General features: G+C 44.5%; 1 protein-coding gene across 2 annotated transcripts in view; it reads left to right on the top strand.

Annotated features, from left to right (window-relative positions):
• The window catches only part of HDAC5 (histone deacetylase 5), a 113,449-nt gene that overhangs the window by 7,168 nt on the left and 94,161 nt on the right, over positions 1-12,120 (top strand). Inside the window, exon 2 of one of the 2 annotated variants that reach the window (XM_081883846.1) lies at positions 3,907-4,125. In XM_081883846.1, coding sequence (XP_081739972.1) covers positions 4,104-4,125 — 22 coding nt within the window. In that variant the 5' untranslated portion in view covers positions 3,907-4,103. Of the gene's footprint in view, positions 1-3,906; positions 4,126-4,875; positions 4,975-12,120 lie in introns of those variants that run through there. The other variant, XM_081883848.1, reaches the window with a different exon arrangement.

Below are 12,120 nucleotides of genomic sequence, written 5' to 3'. Positions count from 1 at the left end.
AGAAGGTGCGTATCTTGCCAAATTTGTAGTAATGGCTTAACATAATATTCTGTTGGAAATGTATGAGGTTTGCTTGGGTGTAGAGGCTTCAGGGATGTGAAGAGCTGCTTCCCCATACTGCAATATTTCTTAAATCCTTTTTGTTTACAAAGTGCCCTTGGTTGCATTTTAACACATGCAAGGATTATTAGAACTCGGGGTCACTTTGGATTTCCAGTATAATGTTTGGATTTCTAGTATAATGGCATGATGTGGAATTTCCCCAGCTTCCAAGTCCAAGAGGGAATCCATTAGACTCCCATCACTGTGAGAAACCAACGTTGCCTTTTGCAGGCTCTGGTCACCTCTCAAAAAGGACATTGTAGAGCTGGAGAAGATTAGAAAAGGAAAACCAAATGATCATGGGATGGAGTGACTCCCTTTAAGAGGAAAGATTGCAGTGTTTGGGACTTTATAGTTTCGTGAGAAGGCAAGGAAGAGGTGACATCAGATTATGAAACTATGCATGTCAAGGAGAAAAGTTTTTCTTGTTCTCTTACATCACTAAAACTTGTGGAAATCCAGTAAAGCTGAATCTCAGAGGCAGAATTGGTCAAAAACTTAAAAGTAAAGGGACCCCTGACCATTAGGTCCAGTTTTAGCTGACTCTGGGGTTGCGGTGCTCATCTTGCTTTACTGGCCAAGGGAGCCGGCATACAGCTTCTGGGTCATGTGGCCAGCATGACTAAGCCGCTTCTGGCGAACCAGAGCAGCACACAGAAATGCCGTTTACCTTCCCGCCGGAGCCGTACCTATTTATCTACTTGTACTTTGACGTGCTTTTGAACTGCTAAGTTGGCAGAAGCAGGGACTGAGCAACAGGAGCTTACCCCGTCGCGGGGATTCGAACCGCTGACCTTCCGATCGTCAAGTCCGAGGCTCTGTGGTTTAACCAATAGTGCCACCCGTGTCCCTGGTCAACAACTTAGATGGCTTTAAAAGAGCTTTAGACATATTCATAGAGGACAAGGCCACCAATGATTACTAGCCACAGTGACTACATTCTACCTTCACTGTTCTACCTCTAGTTGCTTGGAATTGCAGGTGGGCAGAGGGCTATTGGACTCATGTCTGGCTTGCAGGCTTCCGCTGGGCAGGTTATTGACCTACCAGATCAACAGTGTGTCCCTCCCTGTTCTGTTTCCATTCCCATATTCATACACACTGCCATCTCCCTCATTCTTAACAAGAAGCCAAAGCCTGCCGTTGACCCTCCTGTCTAACATTTTTATTTAGCATTTTTTGCTGAAGATCTCCATGCTAAGGTGATCAATGCCAGGGCTGCTCAGCTTTGGAGTGAAGTTGTGGGCTCATATGCTGGAGTGCTTCTCTGTTTTAAAAACTTTCTGTGGACCTGGAAAACAACTAGTAGCATGTTGGAGAGGAAGATAAATTAGAATAACACTCCTTGACATGCTGGTTTTCTGTGCTGAGGAGTACAGTGGTACCTCGGGTTACATACGCTTCAGGTTACAGACTCTGCTAACCCAGAAATAGTGCTTCAGGTTAAGAACTTTGCTTCAGGATAAGAACAGAAATCGTGCTCCGGCGGCGCGGCAGCAGTAGGAGGCCCCATTAGCTAATGTGGTGCTTCAGGTTAAGAACAGTTTCAGGTTAAGTACGGACCTCCGGAACAAATTAAGTACTTAACCCGAGGTACACTGTATTTAATCAGGCAAGAGACTTTCTGCGTTCTGAATTAGTGAAGCCCAGAGTTGGACTTGTCATCTCCAAGGGAGAACTGGACTTGGGTCTTCCTCCTTTCTTTCAGGGTCGCTCAAGGTTTAATTCTTAGCCCCTATTTATTTTCTCTACATGGGTTGTGAAGGCACCAGAAATCAATCTCCTCTCTCGAGTAAATTTTAACTATCATCCTTGGAAATCCCTTGGAGGGATCATTAGGAGGATAACTCTCCATTAATTGAAGGAGGTGTGGCAGCTGGCAGAGCAAGGAGTAGGATGACGATTGGGTGGAAAAGACACATATAATTGGAATCCCTCATATGACTGGTAGACTATTCAAATTCACTCACATGGGATCACACCACAGAGATGAGGTTATTATTGCGCAAGGAGGCCAAGTATGGGAATATGGGGGTGAGGACATTAAAGCTAGAAAGAAGACTCTTACTCAATTATTTTTCCAAGGAGATTTAGTACATTTATTGTATTTGTTGATATGCCTTTGACATGAATTTGGCTCTGGCTTGTTTTATATTTTGATATACATGCTATGTTTTGTTACATTAGTTTTCATTCTGATATTTTGCGCCTTCTGTTAGCTACCTTGGGTTTCCCTTGGAAGGAAAAGCAGGATATAAGCGATGAAACAAAATGAGAGCAGGTGAAATCCAATCATATGGCTTTCAGTACCTCCGTCATCATGGATAAGGAAACTGTGACCCTCCAGATGATGCAGGAGAACTCCCACCATCATCCCTGACAATTGGCCAGGCTGGATGGGGATGAAGGGAATTGCAGTTCAGTAATGTCTAGAGCAGGGGTCAGCAAGCTTTTTCAGCAGGGGGCTGGTCCACTGTTCCTCACACCTTGTGGGAGGCTGGACTATATTTTTGGGGCGGGAAATGAACAAATTCCTATGCCCCACAAATAACCCAGAGATGCATTTTAAATAAAAGGACACATTCTACTCATGTAAAAACATTGATTCCTGGACCGGATTTAGAAGGCGTTTGGGCTGGATCTGGCCTCTGGGCCTTAGTTTGCCCACCCCTGGCCTAGAGCAGCCTTTCTCAACCTGTGGGTGCCCAGATGTTGTTGAACTACAACTCCCATCACCCCTAGCTAGCAAGGCCAGAGCTCAGGGATGATGGGAGTTGTAGTCCAACAACATCTGGGGGGCCACAGGTTGAGAAAGGCTGGTCTAGAGGGCCACAGGTTCTCCATCCTTGACACAGATGTTGATGATAGCAAGCCCATATCCCTGACTTTTTGTCCTTCACCCAGTCCCGCACCTCCACCTTCCTGATACAGTATTTCTTTTTCCTCATGATCTTGGGCTTTACAAGTCCATGTGTTTTATTTATGGCAACAAATAGTCTTTACATACTGACTACTGTGTTGGCGAACTATTAATCTTCCCTCCCTCTTCTCAGTTACTGTACATCCTCAGTTACTGTACATTTGTCAAGGTGCAAAGTTTTCGGAGTTTGTTTGGTCTTTAAATTCTCTCCTTTTTGGGGGCGGGGGGTTGCTGCCCCCATATTCACTCTGTTGCCATTTCACTGACTAACCCTATGCAGCACTGCAGAATCCTCCCCTTGTACCTTGACTTCTGCATCCTCACCCTCTAGCTTTAATTTTGCCAAGCTTCAGACCTGTTAGGCAAGGCAAGGCGACAATAATTATCCATGTTCTGGAAAATGGTTGATGGTAGAGCTGTAAGCTGCAGATGGATTCATTGATTGCCCTAGGGAGTGGTCTCAGCTGATTAGTGAGTTCATGACAGAGAGCTTAGGCGTATGCAGAGCAGATAGCCTGGAGATTACAAAGTTCACAAGTGCAGCATGTGATCAAAGTGTTAATGAACTCATGGTCTCTTGGACAATTCAGGTATGATGTTTCCTCATACTGTATGGTGGTTCCCATGGCAGGTGTAAAAAGAGGGACACTGACTGTGGCATTGGGGGTCCACAGCAGAACAGCTTGGAGTGGGGTAGCACCAACTTTCTTCTCCCATCGCTTCTCTGCCTAAACACAATGCTGATTGGAACAGAAATTGGCTATGTCATAGTAGGCCGATTCTATAGGCTGCTGCAAATGCAAAACGGCTTGGTCTTGGCTGTTACTTGGCCACCTTCTCTTCTCACTGACGTGTGGTGTTCTTTGCTTTGCTTTTTGCCCTAGGGTTCCCTAGACGGATTTCCTCATTTGCCACAAGAGATGTCCCAGCAGTGTTGGCAGGACGGCATCTGACCAGCTCCGCCGTCAGCCCCCACCCCCTACGTGAGTGCTCTCCTGTAGGCCTAGCTCAGCTCTCTAAACAGCTGTTTCCTCCTCTTTCCTGACCTTTCGTTGAGGAGCCACTTATCAACGCAGACAACATGAACTCCAAGAATGAGTCAGGTAGGCAAGGCAAGGGGTTATGGGAGGAGGGGGGCAGTGGTGTGGTGCTGTTCCCTTCATAGCTTTTGGGGGGGCATATGGAATTTGCCTGCTGGGATTTTGCAACTGTGCTTAGAGTGAATGTTAAAGGCATGAGGTGCCTCCAGTGCTAGTATTTAGGGCTTCTTTGCTATATGACACCCTCACGTTTGAAATAAATGGAACACTTTGGCCTACTGTACCCGGCTCTTCTGTCAAAAATGCTCCCGCAGCAACTTACAAGAAGAGGAGAGAAAGCAAACTCAGGCACCAAATTCTTGATGGTGCAAGGTTTGAAATGAGGTGGAAACAGACTTCCCACAATTCAGACATGGATGTTGACCCTGGCCGCTGAGAAATCATCTGGTGACCCAACATTCTGGAAATGGGAGAAAACCTCAGCCGTATGTGCTACTTCGTTCCACATAACTCCTGAGAACTTTACAAACTCCCTATCTGCATATCCTCAATCTTGGTTCTGTTTCTTAAGAAGGGCTTCAGCACCCGTCTTTTTATGCAGTGGTATTCAGCAGCAGCATGCTTCACTGACAATGTGCTGTCTGCCTTTCCACTGCAGTGAGGAGTAGCTACTGCAGTTCCTCTCTGCTTTGTCCCCAGGCTCTGAATAGTGGTTGTCCAATAATCCTGCACAGTAAGCAGGGGTGGTGCAATGATATGGAAGGCAGAAAGGCTACTCTGTTCAACTGTTTCTGATCCAGAGGACATAAAGTTACACTTGCAGAGTGCTATCTGGTTGTGGCAGCCCACTGGTGCAACTGCCATTCTGCCACTGCGAACTTCATTCTTGGCATAAGGCAACAGCCAAATCTGGTGGGTGTCCTGTTCTTGCAAAATATGTTGTGCAGCCGATATTCTACTTGGTGACTAGTTTGTGCATCTCTTTTAGGAGTAATTGCAACAGCAATCCCTTGCTGGTAAGGATTTATCAAACAGCAGTAGGGGCATAACTGTTCGTAAACTACTGGGAAGTTGTTTGTGTGAATGCTCCTTCAGTGATTCTAGATGGTGGTGGAATGTTGGGAAGAGAGAATGTTGGAGAGAGAATGTTATGAACCGACTAAAATCTCCTCTTGTCCCAGAGGAAACACTACTACAGTGGTACCTTGGTTCTCAAACTTAATCCGTTCCGGAAGTCCGTTCCAAAACCAAAGCGTTCCAAAACCAAGGCATGCTTTCCCATAGAAAGTAATACAAAACTGATTAATCCGTTCCAGACTTTTAAAAACAACCCCTAAAACAGCAATTTAACATGAGTTTTACTATCTAACGAGACCATTGATCCACAAACTGAAAGCAATAATGTACTCTACCATAAAATAAATAAGACAGTATTGTAGATGATAAAAATTGAAATTATTATTTTTTTCTTACCTGCACTCATTGTTTGGATGGGTGGCTTTTATCCATTTTATCCATTTCCGCAGTCACACAGTCAATCAGTATCTGAACTGGGTTCCACATGGTCACAAAAACAAATGAACTGAAAAAGCATTAAAAGCAAAAGCGCCAAATAAATAGCAAAAACAAAAGTGCCAAGCTTAATCCATTCCGGAAATCTTTTTGACTTGTGAAATATTCAAAAACTAAGGTGCAGGTTCTGATTGGTGCAGGCGCCCCAGAAACAATAGTTGACAGCCTCATCGGATGTTCGGCTTCTGAAAAACGTTTGAAAACCAGAATACTTGCTTCCAGGTTTTCGGTGCTTGGGAACCAAGGCATTTGAGAACCAGGGTAACAATGTAGAACGTATAATGCATGCATTATCTATGTATCTGGAGCAGCCCCTGCCAGCGGAAACTTGCATAACGTTATAGTAACAAATTTATACCTGTGATGCCATTCACGTCATAATATAATGCAGTACAGTGGTACCTCGGGTTACAGACGCTTCAGGTTGCAGATACTTTAAGTTACAGACCCTGCTAACCCAGAAATAGTACCTCGGGTTAAGAACTTTGCTTCAGAATGAGAACAGAAATCATGCCCTGGCGGCGCAGGGGCAGCAGGAGGCCCCATTAGCTAAAGTGGTACCTCAGGTTAAGAACAGTTTCAGGTTAAGAACGGACCTCCAGAACGAATTAAGTTCTTAACCCGAGGTACCACTGTACACATACATGCACATAGTTGTCCTCGCCTCTCAGCTCCTTGCAAAGATGAGCAAAAGCTCCCCTTTCCCCAGGAGCTTCTGTTATTAGAACCACTGACATTTTGCCTTTCTGCTAAAAACACAGCAGTCAAGGTGACTTACAACATCTTAAAAACAAGTCGAACACCACAACAAAATTGTAAGAGACAGTGCAGCAGCTAAATTAAATCACCATACAGAGTCAGCCTCTTTAGGTTCATCTGTTTTGTATTTTGGTGTCTGAACAACAACAAAAATTAAATAAAATTTCCTAAGCGCAGATTAGCTGGTTGACTCTGAACTGCTTGCAACTAGCCATGAAGGAGCATTTAGGATTGTGCTGGAAAACTTGCTGAAACTATCTGTGCGCTGTGACAGTGCCATTGAACTTCCCTGTGCTGAGGATGAATAGAGAAGAGTTTGAAAATGAAACGGCAAGCATCAAAATGCAGCCGTATTTAGAATACTGTATACAGTTCCGGTCTAATTAATTTTGAAAAGGATTAGAGTGGCACATTCATGATTGGCTCATTCATCAAGGTCCTGTAGTCATAATAGCTAAACGGATCCTTCATATTCAGAGGGATGTGCATGCCTCCGACAAAGTTTCTCTTGGGAGAAAACTGCTCTTGCCTGCTTTGTTCAGCTTCCTTACAGACAGCTGACCAGTCATTTACTGGGAACAAAATGGTCTTATCCAACAAGGCAGATCTTAAGCTCTTGAACAACGAGTCCACCCATCATGGAGCAAACACATTTATAGCCATCATGGAGCAAAGGCATTTATAGCCAGCAGAGAATAGAGCCTAACTGTCTGTCTGGTCTGCCCAGCTTCAGGGACCCATGTAGACAGGCTGCCAGACTCAAATGCAGAATCAGTTTCAACAATCAAGGCAATTGTGAGTATGGTAGGAGTTAGGAGAAGTCCCAGTAAAAGGCAAGGCATTGGTCAAATTCACAGCATCATTGGACATGTTCATAAGCTAGATTTTCTGGTTTATCATGATGTTATGAGCAACAAGCAACATGCGTGTGCCACTGACCAGCTGTTCTCGCTTCTCCCCTCTCGTGACATGAATGAGATGAGCAAACCAGGGAGCCTTGGCTTCCTGTTACTTCTGAGCCAGGGATTTTGTTGTTTTGTTGCTTCCCAATAAGCTGCAGTCTTCAAAATAAACTGAAGCCATGGTTTGTTGTTAGCATGCTAGAGTGCAACAAACCATAATTCTTGGTTTGGACATAATGGGAAGCCAAGGCTTCCAAGTTTATCTCACGTGCGATTGGGGAAGAGTGTTCAGTTGGCACACACTACTACACTCGCTTCTGATAAACCTTGAAAAGCCAGGAAGTCTGACTCATCATTATGTGAGAATTGTCTTTGCAGTTACTTTTACAATACAGTGGACGCTTGGGTTGCGAACGTGATCCGTGTGGGATGCATGTTCGCAACCCGCAGCATTTGCACATCTGTGCACTTGCGGGTTGCGATTCGGCGCTTCTGTGCATGCGCAAAGTGTGATTTAGCGCTTCTGCACATGAGCGACCACCGAAACCCGGAAGTAACCTGTTCTGGTACTTCCTGGTTTCGGCGGTTCGCAACCCCAAAAAAACCGCAACCTGAAGCGTCTGTAACCCGAGGTAAGACTGTAGTCTAATCCCAGGTAATCTTGTAAATCAAGGGTGGAGAACTGGATCTAGATCAGGGTTTTCCAAACTTGGGTCTCAAGCTGCTTTGGGACTACAACTCCCATCATCCCTAACTAGCAGGACCAGTGTCAAGGATGATGGGAATTGTAGTCCCAAACCAGCTCGAGACCCAAGTTTGGGAAACCCTGATGTAGATGGCAGGCAGAATCCCAAAATCTATCACCCCTACATGCCAGCTTGGACAGGTGGGCAGGACTTGTTGGTCATCTGATGTAATAATGACGTTGGGTTGAATGATACCTGCCAAAGTTTAGAGGGGGTTGCTGATCAGCTGATTGGCAGTTAAATCAGCCTCCTTTGAATACATGCTTTCAGTGCCAGTCAGCTGATTGGCACTGGGAATGTGCCTTCGAAGATGCTTGCTCTGGAGACGAAGAAACGCTGTGTTTAACAACGTTTTTAAACGGAGCATTTTTCCCTTGTAGAGGAAGCAATTTTGATTCAAAGTGCTGAAAGAAGCCATTTGAATCTAAACTACCTCCTCCAGCCCCCTTGGTTGCACTAGGGGTATTTCATAATAGTCAGGTTTTTTTCTACAATCATGTGATGTATAAATCTTACAAAGTACCATAAATAAGTAATAGTACCTAATATATATACTAAGCAGCAGTGTCAAATTATATGCAATATCATCCCAGGAATGAACTTGATGACACCTGTAAAATACAGAACCTCATAACCTAAGTTATTACGTGCTCATACTGGGTACAATTATGAAACATAATACATACCTAATAACATATAACCCGCTGAAAAATATTTTTTAAAAGCAAGTTCCAAACTCACATGGAGGAAACATTTGAAAAAAATATATGACGAAATTGCTGCTAAAAATTGCAATATAAAAACTGGCTTCTTTGGTGCTGTCATTAGTGAGTGTGGTGATAACGGTCTGGATTTGCTCAGCTAACACAGAAAAATTCCCGAAATGATAGAACTTCCCTGTCTTGGTCTGATTGGCTGGAGCATTATATAATGCTTTCTGGGTCATTTCAGCCCCGGTCACACATATTTGGCTGATGTGTCAAGACTGCTTTCAGCTCAGATTTGCATATTCCCCGCTTAGCTTGCTTTTGATTTCCACATTAACGGCGCAAGACAATTCCAACACGTGTGATCCATATTATGCATATACAGTATATATATATATATATACACACACACACTCTCTCTCTCTCACTCATTGGTACCTCGGGTTACATACGCTTCAGGTTACGGACTCCGCTAACCCAGAAATAGTACCTCGGGTTAAGAACTTTGCTTCAGGGTGAGAACAGAAATCGTGCTCTGGCAGCGCGGCGGCAGCAGGAGGCCCCCATTAGCTAAAGTGGTGCTTCAGGTTAAGAACAGTTTCAGGGTAAGAACAGACCTCCAGAACGAATTAAGTACTTAACCCGAGGTACCACTGTATATATAAAAATCATTTTGTGGAAGAATCCATGCATCCTTTTCATATTAAGGGTCTTCCATTAAACAAATCGCTTTAGTGGCCCTATTATGAGCTTAATATCCAGAGAGGGAGCTGCAGCTCAGAAGACTTCCTGGCAGTCTTCTCACAAATGTGAGGAGGTGAGTTGTGGCTTGACCAGTGTGGGGTAACGGTTAAGACGTTGGACTAGAATCAAGGAGACGCAAACATCACCGGGCAAACGTTGGGCCGGTCCCTGCCTCTCTCATCCTAACCTAGGAGAACAAAATGGGGGAGAGGGGAAGAACAAGATATGTCCCCTGTGCTGCTTAAGAACGTTACAAAAATGAACGAAGTACAACTCCTTTGGCATGACGTGTAGCAGAGGCGCTGCACGCCGACTTTCTCTTTGAATCAGCTTTGTAAAGGCCATATTAAAAAGCTATCAACAAATGCCGGGAGGTGCAAGATGGCAGTCTTGACGGTCTCCATAGCAACGCCACATTTATGTCTACTTCTGGCCTAGCTGAGAGTAAGCCCGTTTCCTGCCTTGTGAAAGCTGCATCAACGGGAATGCCACTTTTTTTGTCGCTGCTGGGGAGCCCTATTATTTATTTTCTTTCTTTCTTTCTTTCTTTCTTTCTTTCTTTCTTTCTTTCTTTCTTTCTTTCTTTCTTTCTTTCTTTCTTTCTCTCTCTCTCTCTCTCTCTCTCTCTCTCTCTCTCTCTCTCTCTCTCTCTCTCTCTCTCTCTTCTCTACCATGTCCCCCTGACGCTCGCTTGCTCTCTTATGTAACAAACAAGGGGGGGGGGGGTTGCTCAGCACTGGTGTTAAAACGGGTTGCCCAGGCCTGTATTTTTCTGCTGTTGAAAAGTGGCTACTAGGAGCAGCCTGAAATTGGAAGTTGCCTGTTTTCATAGTTATAGAACAGTTTTCTGCTGGTGGTGCATGCAGGCTCTGAGCCTAATTAACACTAAGGGAGGCTCTCCAACAACAAGTGATAGTAATGCGCCTAATATTTCTGTAGTGCTTCCCCCATGCCTCAGTGCTTGGAATATTTTGCATATATTTATCTTAATAACCCTTGCAATTCTCCTGTAAGGAAGACCAGTGTTATTATCATATATTACAGACTGGGGGAAAGGAGGCGAGTGCTGAAAGATAAGAGAAGGTGCTTAGATGAGCTGTGGTTTGAGCTGAGGATTTCCAGCTTAATAGTTTTTGCTCTTAAATCTTAAGGTATATATTATGTTTTTGGCAGAGTGCCTCTGAGCACGCGCAGAGCACATTCCTTTCTGCTGAGGGGAAGCCATAACACAGTAGCAGAGTTGCATGCTTTGCCTACAGAAATTCAGCTAAGGAAAAGAAAGTGTGTTAGGTAAGCCAGGCTGTTACTCAAACTCTGTATACTTCTATAACCCAGATGTAGGGATTAAATTAAATCACAGGATAATTTTTGGAACTTGTTTTTAATACTCAGGGCTCAAGCCTCTCTACGTGAGGTTTTACTGAAGTATACCTTTGTGCATGTTCAGAGTGCAGCTGTTTCATTAGAACAATTAGCATCCCTTACAAAGTCAGGGATAGAAGTCAAAGGATATATCTTTCAGGCAGGCTTGGGACATTGGCTGTTCCCTTTTTATGGAGAGTCACCAAATGTTCTCCCCAGTTGTGGGATTATATGTGATCCTGAGCTGAAACTGGCTTTTAAGGGCCAGGACTAACCCCTAGAACACATAAAGCAACAATTGCTATAATGATAAAATGTGCCTCTGCAACCGTGCAAAGTGCCTTTCTCCCACAACTAGCACTCTCCAGATTGGGAACTAGGGGGCAGTACAGGCTATCCTGGCAGAGGATCTGAATTCTAGGCAGGCTTCAAGAACTGGCACCACTCATTTTGGAAACAATTCCTCCATTTTTCCTTCTGGGATGAGAGAAGTCTTTAGTAATCACTTTTCCCATCTGTCCTTTGAGATCTCCTCAAAGGATGAGCAATGTGGACGTCCAAATTAAATGTCTCTTGTTGACCACAATGCTGGCTGGCCCTCCATACAAAGAGGATGTACTTGTTCCTACCCTGAAAAGCTTATGTGCAGCCTCAAGGCCCAGTCTGAATGAAATTAATTATGCCCATACGGGAAATGTGCTCTGACTGCATCCAAAATCAATTGGGTGAACTTCTTGTGACACAAATAATGCATCGCAACTGTAAAACCGGTCTGTCCACTAATGCTATCTATTTTATTGGAGCGAGTGTTTCCTTGTCAGCCCCACACTTAAGCAATTTATAGCTATAGCAGCAGGGGAGAGGAGGGACCCAAGTTTGGAAACATCTTCACTATACCTTTAAAGTACAGCCGTACCTCGGAAGTGGAACAGAATCTGTTCCGGAAGTCCATTCGACTTCCAAAACATTCAGAAACCAAAATGCGGCTTCCGATTGGCTGCAGGAAGCTCCTGTAGCTAATCGGAAGCTGTGGAAGTCACGTCGGACGTCGGTTTCCAAAGAACGTTTGCAAGCCGGAACGCTCACTTCCAGGTTTGCGGCATTCGGGAGCCAAAACATTTGACTCGCAAGGCGTTCAGGATCCAAGGTACGACTGTAGTATGATACCGCTTTAAGCAGTCCTGGCTTCCCCCAAAGAATCATGGGAACTGTAGTTTGTTAGCTATCCCACCCCCCTCATTCATCTTCACAGCAGTCACCAGCATA

Source organism: Podarcis melisellensis, assembly GCF_964234715.1.
Source record: "Podarcis melisellensis genome assembly, chromosome: 13".
NCBI lineage: Eukaryota > Metazoa > Chordata > Lepidosauria > Squamata > Lacertidae > Podarcis > Podarcis melisellensis.
Note: the sequence above shows the minus strand (reverse complement) of the source record. Positions and strands in the feature narration are given on the sequence as shown.